The 24,982-nt window shown below is 47.8% G+C and overlaps 2 protein-coding genes across 8 annotated transcripts in view; both read right to left on the minus strand.

Annotated features, from left to right (window-relative positions):
• The window catches only part of Cdc14b (cell division cycle 14B), a 96,815-nt gene extending 81,863 nt beyond the window's left edge, over positions 1–14,952 (minus strand). For all 7 annotated transcript variants that reach the window (XM_070035833.1, XM_070035838.1, XM_070035832.1 and 4 more), the window contains exon 1: positions 14,781–14,952. In XM_070035833.1, the coding sequence (XP_069891934.1) occupies positions 14,781–14,940 (160 nt within the window). In that variant the 5' untranslated portion in view covers positions 14,941–14,952. The remainder of the gene's footprint in view (positions 1–14,780) is intronic.
• A 2,067-nt stretch (positions 14,953–17,019) lies between these two features.
• Positions 17,020–24,982, minus strand: part of Prxl2c (peroxiredoxin like 2C) — a 45,622-nt gene continuing 37,659 nt past the window's right edge. Inside the window, exon 6 of the mRNA XM_070035843.1 lies at positions 17,020–17,860. Coding sequence (XP_069891944.1) covers positions 17,847–17,860 — 14 coding nt within the window. The 3' untranslated portion in view covers positions 17,020–17,846. The remainder of the gene's footprint in view (positions 17,861–24,982) is intronic.

Below are 24,982 nucleotides of genomic sequence, written 5' to 3' on the forward strand. Positions count from 1 at the left end.
CTCATTCATTCAGAGTTATCTGTCTTGGCAAATCTGAGGCGTTTGCGCAAACTTCTCTATCAATACAACTAGCAGCAGCCAGGTTCCACATCTCAGGGTTAGTTCCTACACACCAGCAGTTATGGTGTCTGAGCTCTCTACTGCCCTTCTTCCTGCTGCCATTACAAGAATGAGACAAAAAATGCACTCAAATTTTGTGGGCAAAATTGTTAATTTGTGCCTTAAGCCCTTTTTGTCTCAATGGTTTAAAATGAGAAATAACACTAGAGTGAAAACTCCAGTCTCCTTCCTGGTGTTTGGTAGACAAACTAAAGGGGTTTTGATACTTGTCAGAAAGGAAGGAAATGCATGCTAAGATGCTTCAGTTTCACATAGGAGTTGCTTCCAACAAGCTACCTAATGACAGTATTACCATAATAAATTCCAAGAGCAATTTGAAAATAGCTTCCAAAAATTTTAAGACTATAATTTGAATTGTTATATATTCGTGTCAAAGCAATTCTCTCTTGCCACCCATACAAAAATGAGAATCCTAAGTTCAAATTTCAGTTCAAATCACACAAACTAAGACTAGTTTCTTAAGTAGTTAGCAATCTAATCTTTCACACCTTCAATTTAAAATGTAATTTTAAAAAATGTACTATACCAAGAAGAAGCAGGAAGAGGAGGAAGAAGAGCTGTAGCTGGGCATTGGTGGTTACATGCCTGTAATCCTAGCTGCTCAAGAGCCTGAGCTCTGAGGATCTTAGTTTGAAGGCAGCCCAGCTAACCTGGGCAGAAATATCCATGATGCTCTTCTCTAATCACCAAGAGGAAAAAAAATGCCAGAAGTAGAGCTGTGAGTCATGGGAAAGAGCTCTAGCTTTGAGCAAAAAAGCTAAGCAAGAGTCTGAGGTCCAGAGTTCAAGCCCCACTAGTGGCACTAAAAAAAAAATGCCCATAGGCTATAATTACTTCTTGCCAAGAAGAAACAAGGAGAAAGAAGGGAGGAGGGGAAGGCCCACCTGCCACTAGTGGCTATAATCCTAGATATTCATGAGGCTGAGATCTGAGGATCAAGCTTCAAAGCCAAACCAGGTAAGAAAGTCTGTGAGACTCTTATCTCTAACAAATCACCAGTGGAGTTGCAATACAAGTGGTAGAGTGCTAACCTTGAGCAAAAAGCTCAAGGACAGCACCCAGGCTCTGAGTTCAGGCCCTAGGGCTGGTACACTGGTAGAGAGAGAGAGAACCAACCTTTATGGGGTTAGAAGTATGGCTCAGATGGTAGATCTCCAGCCAATGAGCAAAAGTGTCAGATAACTGATTTAGAGTCCTGGTCTCAGACAAAATTTTTAAAAAGGACTAAAAAGGCATCTCATTTTAAACTATATCCTCTCAGATTCAAATTAGAGACACTGAATTAATTGAAATGTACAGGTTTCACTAGTTTTCGTTTGTTTGTTGTGCCTGTCCTGGGGCTTAAACTTGTCTCTGAGCATTTCTACTCAAAGCTAGCACTCTACCACTTGTGCCACAGCTCCACTTCCAGACTTTTGGTGGATAGAATCTAGGCCCGGGTTGACTTCAAACCATCATCTTCAGATCTCCAGAATAACTAAGATTTATATGCATGATCCACCTCTGCCCTTTGCTGGTTTGGTTTTAATAGAGATAGTTTTTTCAGTAAACTGTTAACTGTATGCATTCACATATGTACTTAAGTATATAAAGAGCTGAATCCTAAAATGAAATTTTCTCTCACTTCTTTTAAAGGTTAAAACATATACACAGAGACACACGAGGAGGAGAGATACCGTAAGACCTCATTTCTACCAGATAATGGATGAAATAATTCATGTTGTGTAGGAATCATCAAGTGACACTTCCAACACAAAATCTGCTCAAATTGACATTTAAATCAAGAAAGTAAAACTCGCTGACTCATTCCTTCATTACCTGTCTACATTGAGAGGATGGTTAAGCTTATTTCCTCTCTTTCTTTTAGAGAAAGGGGCTTATTAGGGTCCATCCTGGCCATCCCATGGAACCACTCGGAGGCAGGCACACACAGGGGAAGAATTATTACAAGGTCTGTGAGAGCGGACATATCTCCCCAGGAGATGGAGCAATATGGCATCTGCCCCTATCCAGGTGCACAGGTAGGGCTGGGCAGAGAGAGGGAGTGGCCAACTTTTTATTGGGAACTCTGGGACAGGTAGGAGCTCAGGTCTGGTGGAGCTGAGGACTCCAGGAGGGAATAACGCTAAGAGGGCTTTGGTGTTATTAATCTTCCCATCCTCTCCCCTCTTCAATAACCACTGGTCCAATTCCTTGCTTAAAGTAGTTGCTCAATAACTATTTGTTGAATGGATACATTAATTCTATAGTATAATTCATACAAATGAGTATAAATGAGCAAAATACAGAGAATGATTCAGCTAAAATGGTCCTAAAATAGAGGGCTTTGCAGAGCTGAGAACACCTAAATGATATTATAGCATTATGGATTGGGTATAAAAAGATCAATGTCATACACTGCACAACAGTGCCAAGAAAGTAATTTTACTTTCAAATAAGAAGTTGAAGGAACAACAAATTCCACCGACACCAGGAACAAGATGTTTTCCTTTTGTAAAAAAAAAGTACACTGCCAACAAAATCTTAATGGTATAAAAGTGAGCTACCTAAGAAATGAAGTCAATATGTGATATGCAACTAGAATTAATTTATCCGGCCGAGTAGCTCAGCTTCTCAAACTCAAAGACAATGGAACTAAATCTTTGAGTTGACTGTTTAAAAAAAAATGCAAGGTGCTTCTCTGGAATATAAATGACACTAAAAATTAAAGGAGCTGTATAAAAGATGAAAAGAACAAAGTTACGCTTTATATTTTGTGGTACTACGATTTGAACAAGGCCCCCTTCTTGCTAGTTAGTTAGGGACTCTAATACTTCAGCTATGTTTCTAGCTCTTACTGTTCTGTTTTTTGTTTTTTCTGTTTTTTTTTTTGTTTTGGTATGGTCCTGGGGCTTGAACTCAAGGCCTGGGTGCTGACCCTGAGCTCTTTTTGTTCACAGCTAGTGCTCTACCACTTGAGCCACAGATCTATATCTAGCTTTTTGGGTGGTTAACTAGAGATAAGAGTCTCCACAGTAGACCTGCCTGGGCTGGCTTCAAATGTGATCCTCAGATCTCTGCCTTCTGAGCAGCTAGGATTACAGGTGTGAGCACTAGCACCTGGCCTGGTTTTGTTTTTGTTTGGTAAGGTCTCCCTTTTTGCCCACAGGTTTTGCTTGTGGTTTATGCCAGGTTTTTCCCTGCTGAGATTGAGTCTTGCAAAGTTTTCTGCCCAGGCTGGCCTACAACCTTGATATTCCCAAGTCTCAGCCTGCCTTGACAAATGTAAACCACCATGCTTTTTTTTGTTTTTTGTTTTTGTTGTTGTTGAGATGGGAGTCTCCTGAACCTTTTTCCTAGGATGACCTAGAAAGGTAATCCTCCCAATCTCCACCTTCTGCATAACTAAGATTACTACAAGTCTGAGCCAGTGCACTAACAGAAAGTTAAACACTTTTAAGTAAAAAATATATGCAAAGTTGGGTGCCCATAGCTCATGTCTGTCATCCTAGCTATTCAGGAGGCTGAGATGTGAGGATCCTGGTTCAAAGCCAGCTTGAGCAGGAAATCCATAACTTTTTTCCATTTAACCAACAAAAGACAGAAGTGGCTCAAAGTGGTAGAACATTAGACTGGGGGGTGGGAGAGATGCTCAGGGGCAGTGCCCCAACCCTGAATTCAAGTCCCAAGACTAACATTAAAAAAACTAAAGAAAAGAAAAATATATATGTCTATGTGTGTAATTCAGATTTGCTCTTCTGGTACTGCCCTTATTTGAAGAACTTAAAATGGTAAATCAGAGCTGGCGCCAGTGGCTCACGCCTTTAATCCTAGCTACTCAGGAGGCTGAGATCTGAGGATTGAGGTTCAAAGCCAGCCCAGGGAGGAAAGTCCGTGAAACTCTTATCTCCAATAAACCACCAGAAAACCAGAAGTGGCGCTGTAGCTCAAGTGGTAGAGTGCTAGCCTTGAGCTGAAGAGCTGAGGGACAACGCCCAGGCCCAGAGTTCAAGGCCCAGGACCGACAAAAAAAAAAAAAGGTAAATCAGAATCCTTTTTTAATAAAAGGAGAAGACGATGATGACAAGAACACGAGGGCCAGAGGATGCAGCTGAGTGGTAGAATATTTGTTTAACATGTATGAGCCTCTAGGTTTGACTGCCTCCTCCCCGTCCTCCCCCCCCCATCACCTCACCCCGAGTACAATATATATTCACTCCACTATTCCTTAAGTTCAAGTAGTTATCATTTCATGAAATTTTTCTCTTGTGTCAGGCAATAAGATTATTTTTTGTCTATTAAGCACAGAAATGCCTACAAAGAACTCTAACCTAAAACAAAGAAAAAAAAAAGCTGTTATTAACTCATTATAAACATCCTTTCAGCAAGAGCCTGCCAACATAATTCTACTAAAAGGGAAAGTTTAGTATGATCATTAATATCTACTACTCCAAACTTCACCTTCATAATTACCTCAATAAAATATCACAGTAACACTGAAGTGTTACTCTCTATACGCAGAACCAATAGAGCTTTTCAGAAGTATGCAATTTTCAAGGGAACTGATACACACCAAAGGTAATCTACAGTGACAGAAAATTCAACCTACTAAGACTACATTTAGGATATGAAAATAGGAAAGGACAGCACCAATAATCACAACTAAAAAGCAAATTCTGTGGGGTAAAAATCATCAGAAAGAACTGCAAAGTAGTCAAGGATCCAAATACCTTTGTTGGAGCAGTATCTATGAAAAGCTGCAGAAAAAGAAGAGAGACAAATGTAAATTTTCACAGGAACTCGAGTCCAGATGTGACAATCACCTTGCAGTTCAATATCCTTGACTTCAACTAGGATATTAAAAATCTATTTCATCTTGGAAAATGTTTTCTAAGCAATCTCTGCCTAATATTGAAAGTCAGTGCGTCTGATAAGGCTACAAATTAAATAACTCTGGAAGCTGCTAATAATAATAATAATGGAAAGAAACAATACTGGAAGACTAGTTAGCTCATGCCCAAGTTTTTTTTTTTTTTCCCCAGTCCTGGGGCTTGAACTGTCCCTGACCTGCTTTTTGCTCTTGAACCACAGCATCACCTCCGGCTTTTTTCTGTGTATGTGGTACTGCTTTTTCTGTGTATGTGGTACTGAGGAATTGAACCCAGGGCTTCACATTTGCTATGCAAGCACTCTACTACTAAGCCATTTCCCAGCCTCATGCCCAACGTTTTCTGTCTCTTACAATTTCTTCCCTTTCTGCAACATCAGCCATTGCACCTAAGCGCCACCCTCTGAAAGGTGACTAAGGTGAATGTTCTACAGAAGGATCAGCTTCAAGAGGTTCGGATAGACACCCTCACCAAGTTTTCATACTAATTTACAGATCATTATAAAAATGATGGGATCTTAAAGAGATTTACTTGCATGAAAAATAATCTGTAGTATTAGGAAGAAAAATAAAATATCTTGCCCATGTAATTGTAACCCCTCTGTACAGTATTTCCACAATAAAAAAAAGAGAAGAAAAGAAAATGCTGGCTACTAAAATATTTTACTACCAATAAAAACTAAATTTAAAGATTTATTTCTATTGGACTTTCCACCCTATGTTTCTGTCCCTGTGCTGCACATAATGTAAAAATCCTGAGTCAGTTTGCTTTACAAAATAAACAAAAAAAAATCATAGTAAAGGTTCTCTCTGCCAGTAATATGCAATACCAGTGTAAGGTTTATTAAATAGGTAGGTTTCTTTAGGTAGCTGATGAAGAGAACACCCGTGCTATTCAGGCAGGAAAAGAAGTTTATTTACTGACCTGCTGTCCCCGCCATGCATGGTGGAGAAGCACGGCTAAAAAGGCAAGAGGGGGGGGACGGGCAGAGGGGTACCCAGCTCTGGGCCTGGACTTATCTAGAAAGTTAGACATGATTGGAGAGAGAGCAAAGACAGCCTGAAAGTAAACAGACTTCTGACCAGTTACCATTGCAGCAGCAAAAACTGTCTACATATGAGAATGGCATAAAAATGAGGCTCTCTGGCTTTCCAGGGAGCGCAGGAGGCATTTCAAAGGGGTTTCACGGCTCAGGCGTGACTCTCAGCACCCCATTAAATGTGTAGGAGAGTCAGTCTGGTGAGTGAAGGAGAGCTGGCCAGGCAGAATCGGCGTCCTGACTTCCCCCAGAGCCCTCTAGAGAGAAATGGCCAGGCCCCCAAAACCAAGCGTCCCTTGCTTCGGAGGTGACCGGCCTTTCGGCTAAAGGCCATAGGAGCTCTCTGGTGTGGCACCACATCTGGACAGAGACTGAGCAACAGAAAACCGTAGAGTAGTTTCACTCACCAGATTAGAGAAGTGGTGTGGACGTGGATGTGAAGGCCAGCAATGGTATTGGTGAGAAGGCTTGTGTGGTGTCTCAAGGCAGTTCGGTTTGCAGAAAAGGAGTGGTATCATGTCTAACTTTCTAGATAAGTCCTGGCCCAGAGCTGGGCACCCCTCTTCCCCTCCCCCCCTCTTGCCTTTTCAGCCCTGCTTCTCTACCATGCATGGTGGGGACAACAGTTCGGTAAATAAACTTCTTTTCCTGCCTGAATAGCGCGTGGTGGTCTCTTCATCAGCTACCTAATGAAACCTAATATACCTTACACCAGGATCAAATCTTTTGGATAATCATCTGTGAAATACTATTTTTAAATGGAAAGAGGTGTATCATCAGGCTTTCAATTAACCACTCTGAAAATTGTTCATTCTAACAGTAAGGAATCTCATACTATTTGCTTTACTTTTTAATAACTTCCTACCTGTGTTCTCTCCCCAGACCTTTGCATCTTCAAAAAAACACCCCAGCCAGGCACTGGTGGCTCACCCCTATAATCCCAACTACTCAGGAGGCTGAGATCTGAGGATCACCGTTCAAAGCCAGCCCAGGCAGTAAAGTCAGTGAAACTCTTATCTCCAATAAACCACCAGAAAACTGGCTCAATTCTAGAGCACTCGCCTTGAGCTGAAGAGCTGAGGGACAGCACCCAGGCTCAGAGTTCAAGCCCCAAGACCGACTTTAAAAAAAAAACCACTCCCAGAAACTTAAATGCTATCTCGTAACAGCAGGCAATCTACAAATTCTTCAGTATACTAAAAATACATCACAATAGTTTAAGAATGCAGTCACAGCTTTGGTTAATTCTTGCTCTCACAAAGAAAAACCAATTTCTCCTAAGGCAACAGGCAGCGCCAGCCTCAGCCCCAGCCTCCTGCTCCCCCTCCTCCCCCTCCTCTTCCTGCTCCTCCTCCAGTCTGGGGCTATGCAGAGCCTGAGCCGGCCTCCTCAGGAGCATTTCTGCCAGGATCGTTGTGAGAAGCACAGGGACTTGCACTGCATCTCCACGGTGCTGACTCACTGAACCGGGAGTCCATGCACGGGCAAAGGGAGCTGCTTGCTTCTCAGCTGGAAACAGCCTTCTTCCTCCTCAGCTGTTACAGAGCAAGCACACACGTATAGCCCTGGCCACCAGCAAGGTGTGTACCAGGCCAGGGGCTTGGCTTGTCCTCCCCTTCATTTTCAGGGCCAGTCTGACACATGAGAGAATCCAGGTTTCCAAGAGATTGCTAATAATCGGATCGTATCAGCCCAATGCCACCAGCTTAGTTCCCCCTCAGAGATTACCCTTCCAGCAACGTTTCTGCCCCCAGATTTCAACCACTACCTGGTCTCCCTATTCTCAGGTTCTCCTTCACACTACCAGGTTGTTTTCTCAATGAACACAGAAAACAAAACCAGGGTGGAAGCAGAGACTACCCCTGCTGAGCTCTATTGTTAGCTCTTGACAGTATTATTCATTAGGTATTTGTCAAATAAATGACATCTGGAAAATCTGGGGTGTAAGCAAGGTCAATGTGGAAAACAGGATGAGCCCAAGGGGCCTCTATTATCTATTCCTTTTGCCTATTCGTCAAAATCCACGAAGTCTTTTGTATGCAATCCAGGGTGCTCTCCACCCTAAAACTCCAGATTGTGGCTTCAGCCCAGCTTTCCCTAGCTTCAAGAGGAATTGGGGAGATCTGTTCATCCAAAGGCACAGAGCAACCAAAATCTGCACTTCCTGGTAACTTCCTGGCATTAATACTGTTTCACCAACACAATTATTCCATACTCCCATATCTATGTGCACAATTACCCTTTATTTCCATTTAAAAGAGAAACGTTTGAAACTTAAATGTACTGGGATACATAAGTAGTAAGATTTAAAGCAGGTAAGTAACATGAACTAACTAAAAATTAAGCAAGCATAAAAATCAATGAAACAAATTCACCTAATGTACTAGTACAAAAACAAATCACAGGCAAGAAGACAAATGAGCACTGCAAACTTTGATGAGCTCCATTCAATTCTTGAAATTTAATAGACTTAACTATGACATGAAACTGGATGAAAAATGAATTTGTTTTCTCCCTGACTCAGGAATATATGTAACAACATTCCTCTCTATGCAGAAAATATTATGCTTCTGCCACTACAAACAATGTATATGCCTGAGTATTTTACATAGAAAGCATTCAGTAAATACTTCTTGAATTAATGAATACATTATCCCTGCCTAATGCTATCCTCTGTGAATTTTAAAAATCCTACAGAAAAAGAGGAAAGGGCAGTACTGTAGATGTTTGATTTCAGTTAAAGAATAACCAGTAGACTACCATTAACTAGTGCTTTAAAATGACAATCTTGACCTCAAGCATCATTTCCCCAATAAAATTAGTTATTGCTTTAATAGATACTCTAAATCTCAAAATTCAATCATGGCAGACACAGTATACCTTTATTTTTGTTTGTTGTTTTTGTCCATTGTGGAGCTTGAACTCTAGGCCTGGGAGCTGCCCTGAGCTGTCAGCTCGAGGTGAGTGCTCTACCACTTGAGCCACAGCAACCACTTCTGGTTTTCTGAAGATAAGAGTCTCACAGACTTTCCTGCAGGGGCTGGCTTTGAACCATGATCCTCAGATCTCAGCCTCCTGAGTAGGATTACAGGCGTGAGTCACCAACACCTGACGCAGTAAACCTTTTAAAAGTAAACAAATTTAGGGGCTGGGAAGGTGGCTCAGTGGTAGAGTGCTTGCCTCGCATGCATAAGGGTTCAATTCCTCAGCACCATATAAGCAGAAAAAAGCAGGAAGTGCCACTGTGGCTCAAGTAGCAGAGCACTAGCCTTGAGCTGAAGAGCTGAGGGACAGCGTCCAGGCCCAGAGTTCAATCCACAACAACCAACCAAAAAAAAAAAAAAAGTGAACAAATTTAAGGGCTGAGAATGTGGTTTAGTGATGGAGTGCTTGCCTAGCATGAATGAAGCCCTGGGTTGGATTCCTCAGAAAAACAGAAAAAGAGAAAGCCAGAAGTGGCTCAGTGGCTCAATGCTGTCCTTGAGCAAAGAAGCTCAAGGACAGTACCCAGACCCTGAGTTCAAGCCCCAGGACAAATTTAAGACAAATGCCTGTAATCCTAGGTACTCAGAAGGTTGAGATCAGAGAATCACGGTTCAAAGCCAGCCCCGGCACAAAAGTCTGTGAAACTCTTCTCTCCAATAAACCACCAGAAAACCAGAAGTGGCACTGTGGCTCAACTGGTAGAGCGCTCGCCTTGAGCTGAAGAGCTCAGGCCCAGAGTTCAAGCCCCATGACCCACCAAAAAAAAAAAAAAAAAAAAGGACCTTTTTGCTGATCTGACAGTCATTACTAATTTTCTTTACTAATCAGAATTGTTTTTTGCCAGTCTTGGGCCTTAAGCTCAGAACCTGGGCACCGTTCCTGAACCTCTCTGTGTTCAAGGCCAGAGTTCTACCACTTTGAGCCACAGTGCCACCTCTGGCTTTTTCTGAGTAGTTTACTGGAGATAAGAGTCTCACTGGCCGGGCACTGGTGGCTCATGCCTTTGATCCTAGCTACTCAGAAGGCTGAGATCTGAGGATCACAGTTCAAAGCCAGCCTGGGCAGGAAAAGTCCATGAGACTTATCACCTATAAACCACTCAGAAAGCCAGAAGTGGTGCAGTGGCTCAAGTGGCAGAGCGCTTATCTTGAGCTGAAGAGCTGAGGGACAGCACCCAGGCCCAGAGTTCAAGCCCCAGGACTGACAACAACAACAAAATTCTCAGACTTTTCTACCCAGTCTGGCTTCAAACCACAATCCTCAGATTTCAGCCTACTCAGTAGCTAGGATTACAGGCATGGGCTACTGGCACCTGCTCTAATCAGATGTTTTTTAAATAAAAATAAGTCAAAGGTCTGCACCAACTATTAAATCATATAAATGACCAAGCACAGAGATTATGAAATAATGTCAGAATGTTTAAAATGCTTTTACTAATAAAGAGGAAAGAAAATGCACTGTCATTTGATGCAGGGCCCTACTGAAGAGATGGGAAAATTAAAGAAAATTCAGTTCTCTGGAATGAAGGAAATTCATACAAAAATCAAATGCATACTTGTGTCCTCTTGGTATGTCTAATAACTAAGAACGAATTCACTTCCAAATCCAACTGAAACCCTCCTCATTTCCTCTTTTCTCTCAGCTTCTGACCAGTAACAGTTCATTCCAACACCTTTAACGCAGCATCTCTGTAGCACTAACATATAGTCTACATTGCCTGCAATCTTTCCTTTCCATGATACACTGAGGACTAAGTGAATGGCCTCAAGAACGGGAGATGGATGAGGGTGGGAATTAAACCCTTCAGTCTGTTCATAGTAAGAAAGAGAAAGAGACTATGGAAATGGCCAAGATAGTGGTGTGTCTAACTAGACCCGAAAAAGTAGTGATGGAAGAATGAAAAAAGAAAACCAAAGATTAAGCATCCTAATTAAATGCAAACACATGAAATCTCCTGGTATCCCCAGAAATTCTATTACAAATTGAATATGCTGCCGTTACTCAAAATATCCAACATGAAGTTACTGTGTGACCTTGAAATTCTACTCCTAGGTATGTATCCAAAAGAAGTGAAAGCATGCCCATGCAACCATGGACATTCCCAGGTATTCACAGCAGCCCTGTCATCCATTGATGAGTAGATACATTTATATATAGTTTGGCCTAGCATTTTCACTCCTAGAAGTTTACTCCACAAATACAGTCAACATTAACAGAGGTAGACATCTACCAATATCACTGCAGCTATCTCTAATATAGTCTAGCAAATTCCCAAATCTCTACTTATTTATTACCTGTAAATAAATTATGATTCGGCCAAGCATATAAAAGCAAACAGCCCCTGCAGGTAGAGTACAATTTCTAGAAACCTGAATGTGCACAAAAAACTGAAGGGTGAAAAAAACGACCAGAGAAGATATTTATTTCTCTTTTGGTAATGTTTGGCTTTTTTTTTTTTTTAACAATCCTGTGGTGTTTTTTAAATTAAGGAAAAACAAGGAGCCGGGCGGTGGTGGCTCATGCAATCCCAACTCCTCAGAAGACTGAAATCTGAGGATTCTGGTTCAAAGCCAGCCAGGGCAGGAAAGTCCATGAGACTCTTATCTCCAATTCATCACAGGAAAAGCAGAAAGTAGTACTGTGGCTCACGTGGTACAGTGCTAACCTTAAGCAAAAAGGAACCCAGGGATAGAACCCAGGCCCAAAGCAGGAAAAAAAAAAAAAAAAAGGACTGAGAAAAATCAGTCAGAAACCAAAGATCAACTGCCATTTGCTGAGCAGAGGCTTCAAAAGCCTCCCCCCTACACACACACAAACGTAATGATCAGAAAGCAACCCAAACCTTAATGTATCACGTATGCCACACTGAAACAGACTACTTTACTGTCATTTTTCTAGGACACCAACACTATTATGACTGGAGAAATCCCAGGGAAAGCTGACCTTAACCCTTGTTCCTTCCTCAGGAAATAAAATCTGACAGAGACATGAACTTGGTCTGTGGCCTGTAATCTATCTTGTAATCTAGTATTCTGACTTGATAAAATGCTCTAGCCCTCCTCAGTATTCTGCTTGTTGGTATTTTCTTTTTTTTTTTTTTTTTGGGTCCGTTCATGGGGCCTGAACTCTGAGCCTGGGCGCTGTCCCTCAGCTCTTCAGCTCAAGGCTAGCGCTTTACCACTTGAGCCACAGCGCCACTTCTGGCTTTTTTCTTTTTGCTTATATGGTGCTGAGGAATCAAACCCAGGGCCTCACACATGTAAGGCAAGCGCTCTACCACTGAGCCACCTTCCCAGCCCTGTTGGTATTTTCTAAAGCTGAGTCATGTGACCATGCCCAAGAAGGCTTACCCACATTTATACCCAGGATGGAGCCTTACTTCACTGGCATCAAAACCCTTTTTGCTAAATGTATAGCTCACTGTAGCATGTGTCTGCATGCCTGGCATGTCCCAGCCCCATAGTTCCATCCCCAGCCACATGAAAATGCAAACTCTTTTTGACTGAAAACAACCGGAACTTTCATCAACAGAAACCCTGATATTCTTTGGCCTAGACAGTCATTCAAAGCAAAGGAAGCTGGTACTGGTGGCTCACACCTGTCATGCCAGCTGCCCATGAGGCTGGGAAGGAGGACTGAGGTTGGAAGCCAGCCCCAGCAGGAAAGTCTGTAAAATTATTACCTCCAGTTAATCACGAGGGGAAAAAAGCCTGGAGCTGTGACTCCAATGATAAGTGCTAGCCTTACGCCCAAGGCTCAGGGACAGCCCCTGAGCCCCGCTCGAACCGCGCAGCACCCGAAAGGATGTCCCAGGCCCATCTCAGAGCCAGGTGGGGCTCGAGGTAGGATGGAGGCGAGGCTCAGGGTGGAGGCCAGCCTCAGCGGGCCGGCTCTGCAGACAACCAGGTTTCGTGTGGACGACTACTAGACAGTGCGGTGCGAACTCCAAGTGCAGAGCACTGTCAGCGAGCAGACTCGGGTGTGCGTGCTTGTGCAGGTGTGTGCATGTGTGCGTGCGTGTGCATGTGTGCGGGTGTGCGAGTGGGTGCGCGGGTGCAGGTGTGTGCAGGTGTGCGTGCTTGTGTGGGTGTGCAGGTGTGTGCAAGTGTGCATGTTTGTGCGGGTGTGCATGTGTGCATGTGTGTGCATATGTGCAGGTGTACAGGTGTGCGTGTTTGTGCGGGTATGCATGTGTGTGAAGGTGTGCGTGCGTGTGCATGTGTGCAGATGTGCGTGCTTGTGCGGGTGTGCATTCGTGCGTGTGCATGTGTACGGGTGTGCATGTGTGTGAAGGTGTGCTGTGTGTGCATGTGTGCAGATGTGCGTGCTTGTGTGGGTGTGCATGTGTGAAGTTGTGCGTGCGTGTGCAGGTGTGTATGCTTGTGCGGGTGTGCGTGTGTGTGCGGGTGTGCATGTGTGAAGTTGTGTGTGCGTGTGCAGGTGTGTATGCTTGTGCGGGTGTGCATGTGTGTGCATGTGTGTGTGCGTGCGTGTGCGCGCGTGTGCGGGCATCTGTCTGTTCAGGAGACATTGGTGACGCGCGTGGGCTCGGGAGGGCGTGCGGGGCCCCGCAGGCTCCTCTGCCCCAAGTCAAACCCCGCAGACTGGGCGCCCTTGAAAGGTCACGGGGTTCACAGAGCTGCTCCGCAGACCTGGGGTCCCGGCGATGCCCCTGCGGCGCGACCCACGCTGCGGGGCACGGAGGGCGCCCGCGGCCACGGAGGGCACGGACGGGACCCGCGGCCACGGAGGGCACGGACGGGACCCGCGGCCACGGAGGGCACGGACGGGACCCGCGGCCACGGAGGCCACGGAGGCCACGGACGGGACCCGCGGCCACGGAGGGCACGGAGGCCACGGATGACACGGTGGGCACGGAGGCCACAGTGGGCACGGAGGGCACGGAGGACACGGAGGACACGGAGGGCACGGACAGGACCCGCGGCCACGGAGGGCACGGAGGACACGGAGGACACGGAGGGCACGGAGGGCACGGACGGGACCCGCGGCCACGGAGGACACGGAGGGCACGGAGGACACGGAGGGCACGGAGGGCACGGACGGGACCCGCGGCCACGGAGGACACGGAGGGCACGGAGGACACGGAGGGCACGGAGGGCACGGAGGGCACGGAGGACACGGAGGGCACGGAGGGCACGGACGGGACCCGCGGCCACGGAGGGCACGGACGGGACCCGCGGCCACGGAGGGCACGGAGGGCACGGAGGGCACCGAGACGCTCTTCCTCCTCCACGCCCAGCTGCGGAAGCCGCGCCCCCACCTGCACCCGGGCTGAAGCGGACTCGGCTTCCCGGCGCCAACCTCGAAGGTTCCATCCACTGAAGGACGCGCCCGCCGCCCGCCCCGGCCCTCACCCGCCGCGCTCACCGCGGCCGCGGGGCGGGCACCGCCGGGCCCGCTGCTCCCGCCCAGCACCGGGGCAGCCCGGGCGCCCCGCGCCGGCGGGGTCCAGGGCCACCCAGGGCGGCGCCTCGGGAGGGCGGCGGGCGAGGGCTCCCCCGAGCGCCCACAGCGGGGTCGGGCGGCGAGGCCCGAACTGGGGGCTCCGGCCCCGCAGGCGGGGTCCATCCGAGGCCCGGCGCCGTCGGGGAGTCGCGGAGGGGCGGCCGGGCCCCGGCGCCCCTGACGCCGCGGGTCTGCGGGCCGTCGGGGAGCCCGCGCGCCGGGCCGGGGAGGGGCGAAGGGAGGGCCGGCTCGGGCCGGGGCCGGGGCCGGGGCCGGGGCCGGGGCGCGGGCCGCGCGCTCACCGGTGATGTCCAGGTACAGGTTGTCCTGCGGGTCCAGGCGGGACAGCTCCTGCGACGTGGAGCTGCGGCTCTTCTTCACGCCGGGCGCGGTGGACGAGGAGCGCCGCGAGCAGGGGGGCGCGGCGGCCCAGTTCTGCCGCCGCTCGTTCTTCCGCTTCATGGAGGCGGCCGCGGCCCGTCAGGGGGCCACGACCATGGCCCCGCGCGCCCCGCGCGCCCGCCGAGCGCCCGGGGCGGCGGGCGCGGAGCGGCGGCGCCGCGGGGACGGCCGAGCCGGAGGGAGGCGGCCGCGCACGGGCCGGAGGCGGGGCCCGGCCCCCGGCGCCCGCCGCGCGCTCTGCCCCGGCGGCCGCGGACCCGCGCCGCGGCTCCCGCTACGGCGCCTCGCGCCGCCGCCGGCGCCCCCAGCCCGCCCCCTGGAGCCCGCGGCCGGCTCGGGAAGCCGAGGCGACGGCTCTGCGGCCCGCGGTGGCGGCCGCCCCGGGCAAGCGTGCGCGCCCACCGCGGCCGCGCAGGCTGCGGCGGAGCTAGCGGAGCAGCGCGGGCCGCGACTCCCGGGGACCCCAGGAGGGCCGTGCCGTGGAGCTTCATTCACAAAAAGGGGGAGAAAAAAAGAGGGCGGGAGGGCCCACAACCCTCCTCGGGGCTGCAGACCGGAGCCGTTCATTGGCCGGCGGGGCGTGACGTCACGGAGCCGGGGCTCTCCCACAGGCGGGTGCCCGGTGACGCCATAAAGAAAAGTCTGGCCGGCTCCGCCAATCAGAGGCGAGGTGTGCCCGCCGCGACCCCTCGCCGGACCCCGACTACAGTCCCTCCGCGCCGCGGGGCCGCACGCCCGCGGCCCGGCGCTCTTTGTTGAGTCACGGCCCGGACGCCCCGCTCCGGACCCCACTCGGGCTCGGCGCGCGAGCGCGTCCGGATCCCCCTGGCGGTTCGCGCCAAGCGCCAGCTTGCGGCCGCCGCCGCCGGCCCCTCGGCCTGGAACTGCGGTCCGGGCGCCACTCCCCGCAGGTGCGCCCCGGGCCCCGGAGCCGTGCCGGAGCTGCTCCGCACCCCGGCCCCGCGGCCGGCTCCCTGCGGGGCCACACGTCGGCCGTCCCCGGAAGCGCTGGGGCGGCCGTCGCGCCCTTGCTCCTCGGCTCTCGAGCCCCGCAGCTGTCCGCGGGTCCACGGTTAGACCGGGGCGGGGGTGGCGGGCGCCGGCCGTCACCAGGCTCCGGGCAGCGGCTGCCGGACCCCCACCCGGCGGGGCGGGCTCTTCCCCGCGCGGCCGCGCCGGGGCGGAGTCGCACGTGGAGAGCTCTCCCCGGACCCTAGCGCCATCTCCACACCCACTCTCCCGGCCGGCGAGCCCGGGGCTGGGTTCCGGGTCCCTGGCCAGGCCGCTGGGTGCGGGTCGGACGGAGCCCCTTGTCCGGTGTGCCGGCAGAAAGCGCGTGTTGGAGCGGGGAGAACGGAGGCGGAACGGGCCGGCACCGGGGGGAACTCTTCCAGCCGCCGGCCCTTCTCCCCGAAGATGCTCGTGGCCGGAGGCCGTGGGAGCGGGAAGAGGCCCCGGTTCAGCCACAGTCCCGGGCACCGGGCACCGGCGCGCTGCGGTGGCCGTGTCGTCGTCGTCGTCGTCCCCGCACACTTCCCGAGTGGCCGCCAGTGGACCGCGCAGGAGAGGAGTGGGCAAAGGCGGCAGACACAGTCGAGGCCGCTGTTAGGGGTTTGTGTGTTTCTCAGCAAAAGCAGCTGCTAAGTCCCTGTTCCAGTAGCAGAACCAGAGAAATTTTTACGGTGAGCAGGAACTTGGAGCACACATGTCCCCTGTTTTGACCTGCAGGAGGAGGCGGCCTTTCCCACAGGTTTAGGGTTCTAGGGCAGAAAGGCCACCGTGTATCTATCCATCCCTGACTACCAGGAAGATTAAAGTAGGTCTTGGCCATTTTCAGCAGATATTTCATTGGAGTTGTCCTAATGGCTCCTTAAAATTACAGAAATAGCAATATCCCTGACACTGTCAGTGTGCTACGGGGTCTGGCTATGTAATGCAGCCCGGGTATTCCCTGTGTCCCAGGCTGGACTTGAGCTCATCATCCTTTTGCCTCTCTCTCCTAAACGCTGAGGTTACAGACCTGCACTTTTTTGTTCTTACATTGACTTGCCTAAATGTCAAACTAAGACTACAAATAGTTGACTTGCAGCAGTTCTTCTGTTATATGGAAATTTGATCACCAGATACAGAGAAGCCACATTTTGAGAGGCTGAATGGGGAGTCTTTATTTGAAAGCTAGTCACTGCCAGTGGACACAAGTCCCCAAAAAGCTTGCAGCCTCAAATACACTTAATACTGTTAGGAAGCTGAGCCACAAGGGCAGTAAAGAAAGAGCAGAAAAACAATCCCCCCCAAACCAGGTCAACTCTAAAGGAGTGGCCTGAGGAGAGCCAGGGACAGGAGGTACAATGGCAGCAGGGGTGGGGGCCTAAATAGGGTCACAGTCAATGTTAGGTCTGCCTGAGGAAAATGGCCCCTTCCCTTTGTTTTCCTTCCATGTGAAATTGCACATAGACCCTTTCCCCTTTCTCTCCATGCAAGACTGCGTGTGGCCCTCCCTAGAAGTCCCCAAACAGCACCTGGAGCCCAGGTCCCCGGAGCAGGCTGTCCCCCCAGGTTCTGAGGTCACTCCTCCTCCTCCCCTTCCCCTATATAATCTCTCTGTGTCATTAGTTCCTGCTCTGCACACATAAATCTGGTGCAGGCCGGCTGTTTGCTTCTAATAAACTCTGTTCTGCCTGCACCTTGTGGAGGTGTTCTTTCACCAACCCTTACAGTCAGGGGCAGGCTTACAGGGCGCTCCAGAGTTCAAAGATTCTCCTTAGTTCATGCTATAGGTCTGGCAGGTCCAGGAACCTATTGTTCAAGTCCCTTCCCCTGCTGCTAGGAATTCAGGAGCACCTATCACCCAGAGGTGAGGGTAGGATTTTTACCTCTAAGAGTTTTCAGAAAGTCCCTGTCATCCACCAAGATGCCAAGATGGTGCCAGTTAGACCCAGTATCCACATTTCACTTGTTTCTCATCTTCAAATAGAAGAGTCTACAAATTCAAGCAAAGTACATATATAAACAGACCATTTTACTATTAAAGCATTTTCATATTTTACAAATGTTTATGTTTTTAGTGGTATAATAAGAAACGACATATGATTTTATTTGTAATTATGTGGACACATTTCAATTCTAGGAATAGGAAGTCTGTGTGCTGAACATAAATATTAAAGACTCAGACCCTTTTTTTTTTTTTTTGGGTCCAGTCGTGGGGCCTGAACTCTGGGCCTGGGTGCTGTCCCTCAGCTCTTCAGCTCAAGGCTAGCGCTCTACCACTTGAGCCACAGTGCCACTTCCGGATTTTTTCTTTTTGCTTATGTGGTGCTGAGGAATCGAACCCAGGGCCTCTGGCTTGCAAGGCAAGCGCTCTACCACTGAGCCACCTTCCCAGCCCCACTCTTTTTTTTTTTTAATGGAGGAACTGGCATTATTCCACCTTAGCCACACCCCTAGACTTAAACCCTCTTTATATTTTCTTTTATGTCATGTTCAGATAGTGGCAGAAAATAGCTATTCTTTGTTTTGTGTGTGAGACTTCTTTTGAATAAGTTGATTCTTCGCCTGTTTAGTTCACTAAACCTCTAGGCTCTAAAAATGTGCCAACAGGAAACATACTTCAGTTTGCTTGCTTGGATAGCTGATCCGTTGTTCTTTGTTCAATCACTGATCACAGAAACTTAGAGCTTGGAAGCTACTTAGGGTACTTGTTTAAGCTTGTCATTTCACAGTGAGAACAGAGGACGTGAATAAATGGCAGCTTCTGATAACCTAAAACTGTTTTTCAAGACACTGGGTGGTCTTCCCCTGAGCTGTTTGAGCTTAGAGAGTTGGAGTCTACTTGTGATTCTTACCATTATGAGTAGTTCCTTGAAAATAACAAAAACTGAAAGGGGTTTTCTAAAACACTTTTACAGCTGCACTGCAAAAATATTCCAGTCTTTCACAGGTAAAATTCATTTTAAAATTCATTCTGAAAGGCAAATAACTAATGAAACATTTTCCTGTGTGTATATTTCAGGGAAATTGTCTTCTGAAAACTTGATACTGTACATTAGAATTAGTGAAAACTGGTTGATAGGTGTGAATATGAATGTCAATAACATCAGCTTCAGTATCAGAGAATTGTTCTGTTAACTACAAGAAGACAATCTGCATAAAGTCAAATTCTATAGAAAACTAGAGAGTTCAGGTGGCAGGCTTGTAAGGAAAGGAACATAGCAAAATCTTCATTGGCATACTGAAGAAGCGTTAGTTTTATTTTATTAGGTATTGTGGTAAGGCCAGCATTCATCCCCACGTTCCAGTCCCCAAGACTGAAGTCTATCAGGAGTGTAGAATGGGAAGGACTACATATGTGTCAACTATCACTGGAGTGGGCACTATGGCATCCTCCAAATGCCCTGTTAGGTGGCATTCTCATGTAGTTGACGACCCCTCATTTCAGAGGTCAAGGCAGCTATCCCCAGGTCATCTGATTTGTTTAGTTGGAAACCAGGACACCGGAACCCTGTGGTTCCCAAGTGTGGAGGGGCTGGCACCCTTCTTCAAACAACTGAGTACAGAATGGTAGGCTTGTAGATGGTTTCTGAAAGTGAATAACCTCCACATTTGTTTTCATTTCTCTGAGACTCATACCAGACCCTAAAGTAGGTTTGAAGGGTTTTGCTGTATTTTTTTCAAATATTTAATGATGAAAATATAGACATATAAAATTTAAAAGAACTGTATAGTGAAAAGGCATAGATGGGAGCTGGGAAGGTAGCTCAGTGGTAGAGCGCTTGCCTTGCATGCATGAGGCCCTGGGTTCCATTCCTCAGCACCACATAAGCAGAAAAATCCTGAAGTGGCGCTGTGGCTCAAGTGGTAGAGCGCTAGCCTTGAGCTGAAGAGCTGAGGGACAGTGCCCAGACCCAGAGTTCAGGCACCACGATCAACAAAAAAGAAAAAGAAAAAAAGAAAAGGCATAGATGTGCCACCTATGTTCTGCAACATTTGCATTAATTTTTATTATGTTTGGTTTTGTTTGTGCTCCTGGAAAGGAACCTAGAGCCTCAGCCTTAGTAAGCACTCTACCAATGACTTCATAAACATCTACCTTGTAATGTTGAGGATTTTGAAACAGTATTCCTGCTATTTTATTATCTGGTTATGAATGTCCTCCAGCTAAAATTAAAATATATATTATTTATTTTTATTTTTTTGTCAGTCGTGGGGCTTGAACTCTGGGCCTGGGCGCTGTCCCTCAGCTCTTCAGCTCAAGGCCAGCGCTCTACCACTTGAGCTACAGCGCCACTTCCGGTTTTCTGGTGGTTTATTGGAGATAGGAGTCTCACCGTCTTTCTTGCCCGGGCTGGCTTTGAACCGCGATCCTCAGATCTCAGCCTCCTGAGTAGCTAGGATTACAGGCGTGAGCCACCAGCGCCCGGCTATTAAAATATTTTTTTAAAATAGGAATAGGAGCAGGGATAGGTGAGAATCCTGATTAAGTCTTATGAGCAGAGTATGACTGAAGATGCCTTCACCCAAAGAAGCCTGTGCCTCAAGACATTTTTTTCTAAATCATACTCTTATGTTGCCTTTGAAAAGTGCTGAGCTACATTTCTATACAATCATAGGATTAAGGGGCTGGGAAGGTGGCTCAGTGGTAGAGTGCTTGCCTTGCATGCATGAAGCCCTGGGTTTGATTCCTCAGCACCACATAAGCAAAAAGAAAAAAAGCCGGAAGTGGCGCTGTGGCTCAAGTGGTAGAGCGCTAGCCTTGAACCAAAATGCTGAGGGACAGCACCCAGGCCCAGAGTTCAGGCCCCATGACTGGACCCAAAAAAAAAAAAATCATATGATTAAATCCTAAAATGATACATGAATGTCCACAAATTTATGTCCTTGACTAAAAGAAGTCCCCCAACATTATCCATGCTCATTATCCTCATTATTAGCTCCATAAACACATGCCTTTTCATATTTTACCAACTTTTCACCTTAAAGATTGTGTGTGTGTGCGCGCGCACATGTGCCAGTACTAAGGCTTGAACTCAGGATCTGGGGATTCTCCCTAAACTTTTTTTACTGAAGGCTGGCACTCCACCACTTGACCCACAATCCTTTTGGCTTTTTGATGGTTTATTGGAGATAAGAGTCTCACAGACTTTTGTGCCCAAGTTGGCGTTGAACCACAATCAAAGCCAGCCCAGGCAGGAAAGCCCAGGATACTCTTATCTCCAATAAACCACCAGAAAACTGTAAGTGGTGCTGTGGCAAAAGTGGTAGCGCACTAGCCTTGAGGGGAAGAGCTGAGGAACAGCGCCCAGGCCCAAAGTTCAAGCCCCACAACCAACAACAACAACAAAAGCAGATTGTGCTATACTTCCGATCTGGAGTGTCTCCCAGAGGTCTGTGTGCTCAGATTTGGTCTCCAGCATGGCACTGTTGAGAGGTGGTAGAAACTTTAGGAGGTGGAGCCTTGTGAGAGGTTTTATATAGTTGCAGGCATGCCTCAAAAGGAATTAAAACACCAGACTCTCTTCTCTCACATCCTGACCCAGGAGGTAAGCAGCTTTGCCCTTTCCATGCTCTCTGCCTTGCCACTGGCCCAAAAGCAGTGAAACAACTTGGACCAAAGTCTTGAGACAAAAAGCAAAACAAAATCTTTCCTCCTTTTAATTTGATAACACCAGATACTATTCTGTTACGGTAACAGAAAGCTAACATTGTAGGTGTTTGTTCAATGAGTTTTAAAGTAGTAAATGCCTATGTAATGACGGCCCAAACAGGCTGTATAATTAATAAACCTGTGAACATGGTAGCTTCTATGGTTTGGATGCCGTTTGAATGTGTCCCCCAGTGGCTCAAGTGTTGGAGGCGTGGCATCTAGGGGTTAGGTGAGGAAGTACTGGAACCTGGAAGAGATGTGGCACAGGGCAAGGCAATGGAATCAGGAGCCTACCACCCTTAGAAGGGACTAGTGCAGGTCCCTGGATGAGTTCCCCAGAGAAGCGATGAATAGAAAGCAGCTCAGTGACTCTTCTACCCTCATTAGTTGCCACTGTCACACTCCTCACATTGTGAAGTCAACCCCCACAGGCCCTTGCCAGAATCAAGTGAGGTACTGATGCTATGCTCTGCCTCCAAACGTCAGGCTAAATACACTTCTTTTCTTTAGAAATACCCAGCCAAAGATGGTCTGCTTCAGCTACAGAAAATGAACGGAAGTCTTTCCTGACAAAGGTGAGCATGATGCCCTTTGTCAGATCTCTACCTAGACCTCCCTGGGGAGCACGCTCCAGTTCCCTCTCCCTCCCTTTGTTCTTACTCACTGTTCCTCACCTCAGATGCCTCATCAGCACCCATCTGTTTCTGAAATTTATCTCTGGTTCTCTTGTCCTGACTGAATCAGACCAACTTTTCTATTTTTTTGTTTTTTGGTGTGTGTGTGTGTGTGTGTGTGTGTGTGTGTGTGTGTGTGTGTGTGTGAGAGAGAGAGAGAGAGAGAGAGAGAGAGAGAGAGAGAGAGAGAGAGAGATTGGCCTGGGGCTTGAACTCGGGGCCTGGGCACTGTCCCTGAGCTGCTTTTGCTCAAGGCTAGCACTCTACCACTTGAGCCACAGCTCCACTTCTCGCTTTTTCTGTTTATGTGGTACTGAGGAATCGAACCCAGAGCTTCATGCATGCTAGGCAAGCACTCTACCATTAAGCCACCTTCCCAGCCTTTTGGCTGAGTTTTGGTCCTCTTATCCACACACAATTTGGATAGTCTTCTTGGACTCTACAAATTTGCTGTGTCTGACAACAGTCATAGGTGTTCACCAAGCCCACCAGGCCTCCCAAAGGACAGAGCGTGCATCACAGTCATAACCAGCTGAAATAATTCAGTAATTTGAGGCAGCTAACAGCCTCCTTTATTCCCACTTCACGCCTTTTTTTTAACAATTGCTAAAGGATGAAAAAAAGATATTCTTGTCTAACTTTCTCATAGAGAAGTAATGAAAGACATCAATTTCAAAGAGTTACAGAACTGTAAAAGCAATTTCTTCTTTATCTCCTGATATGGCTGCGAGAAAAATTCCTTAAAAGATTGTGCTGTAAGTGAGGTAAGCCAAGTTCAGAGGGACAAAGGGCGCATGCTTTCACTCATTTGCTAAAGCTAGATATAAAATACTGAGAATAAATTATACAGTTCTCTGGGCTGGGAAGGTTGCTCAGTGGTAGAGTGCTTGCTTTGCATGCCTGAGGCCCTGGGTTCAATTCCTCAGCACCACATAAACAAAAAGAAAAAAGCCGGAAGTGGCACTGTGGCTCAAGTGGTAGAGCGCTAGCCTTGAGCTGAAGAGCTGAGCGACAGCACCCAGGCCCAGAGTTCAGGCCCCACGACCAGATCCCCAAAAAATAAAATAAAATAAAATAAAATAAATAAATTATACAGTTCTCTAGGCATTCACACACAGTGAGACCAAAAGAGGATACTTTTTTTTTTTTTGGTCATGGGGCTTGAACTCTGGCCTGGGCACTGGGCCTGGGCGCTATCCCTGAGCTCTTCAGCTCAAGGCAAGCGCTCTGTCACTTGCAAGCGCTCTGTCACTTGAGCCACAGCTCCACTTCCAGTTTTTGAGTAGTTAATGGGAGATAACAGTCTCATGGGGACTTTTCTGCCTGGTCTGGCTTTAAACCAAGATTCTCAGATATACAGGCGTGAGCCACCCACACCCGGCAGTGTTTTCATTTATATGTCTTTAGGAGTATAAGGGGAGGCAAGGAGGCATAGAAATAGTGTGATAAAGGGCGAACAAAAGCAGCACCAGTATTCACTGGACACTGAATTGAAAATAAACTATACAACTTGTGAATGGGGATGGGAGGGAAAAACTAGGAGAGAGGAAGGGAAGGTAACACTATCCAAAAAAAATGTACTCTTGGGGCTGGGAAGGTAGCTCAGAGGTTGAGCGCTGGCCTTGAGCTGTAGAGCTGAGGGACAGCGCCCAGGCCCAGAGTTCAGGCCCCATGACCAACAACAACAACAATGTACTCTTTACCTGACTTATCTAATTGTAACCCCTTTGTACATCACCTTTATAATAACAATTGTTTAAAAAAAATGGTTTGGAAAGAGTATTGGCTACCATTTCAAATATCTGGGGTGAATTTTGTGTTATTGCTACAAACTCCTCCATTGATGAAGAAATCAAGCCTATTTCTTGGTTCTTCTCTTTTACCCACTATTCTCCATAGGAAAAAAGAGAACAGGAATGAGGAAAACACACAGGGCACAGATAAGGATTAGTTTTGATTCTCTATTAATTTTCTGCACTTCTAAAGGTAGATTGACTAGAACGCTGGTGGCTCACGCATGTAATCCTAGCTACTCAGGAGACTGAGATCTGAGGTTCTCAGTTTAAAGTGAGTCTGGGTAGGAAAGTCTATGAGACTCTTTTCTCCAATAAACTACTCAGAAAAAGCAGGAAGTGGTGCTGTGGTTCAAGTGGTAGAGTGCTAGCCTTGACGTAAAAGAAACTCAGGGATAGCCGGGCGCTGGTGGCTCACGCCTGTAATCCTAGCTACTCAGGAGGCTGAGATCTGAGGATCGTGGTTCAAAGCCAGCCCGGGCAGGAGAGACTGTGAGACTCCTATCTCCAATAAACCACCAGAAAACCAGAAGTGGCACTGTAGCTCAAGTGGTAGAGCGCTGGCCTTGAGCTGAAGAGCTGAGGGACAGCGCCCAGGCCCAGAGTTCAAGCCCCACGACTGACAAAAAAAAAAAAAAAAATTAACTCAGGGATAGCACCCAGGCCCAGAGTCCAAGCCAGGACCAGCAAAAAAAAAAAAAAAAAAAAAAAAAGAAAAGAAAAGAAAAGAAAAAAGAAAAGAAGGAAGGAAGGAAGAAAGGAAGAAAGGAAGAAAGGCAGACTGAACTGAGCATGAGCACCAAGGCTCACATTTGTAATCTTAGCTACTCAGGAGGCAGAGATATAAGGAGAAAGGTTCAAAGCCATCCCAGGCAGGAAAGTCCCTGAGACTCTTATCTCTAACCACCACAAAGCTGAAAGTGGAGCTATGACTTAGGTGGTAGAGAACCAGCCTTAAGAGAAAATGCTAAGAGACAGTGTCCGGGTCATGAGTT

Source organism: Dipodomys merriami, unplaced genomic scaffold (genome assembly GCF_024711535.1).
Source record: "Dipodomys merriami isolate MVZ:Mamm:240054 unplaced genomic scaffold, mDipMer1.0.p SCAF_26, whole genome shotgun sequence".
NCBI lineage: Eukaryota > Metazoa > Chordata > Mammalia > Rodentia > Heteromyidae > Dipodomys > Dipodomys merriami.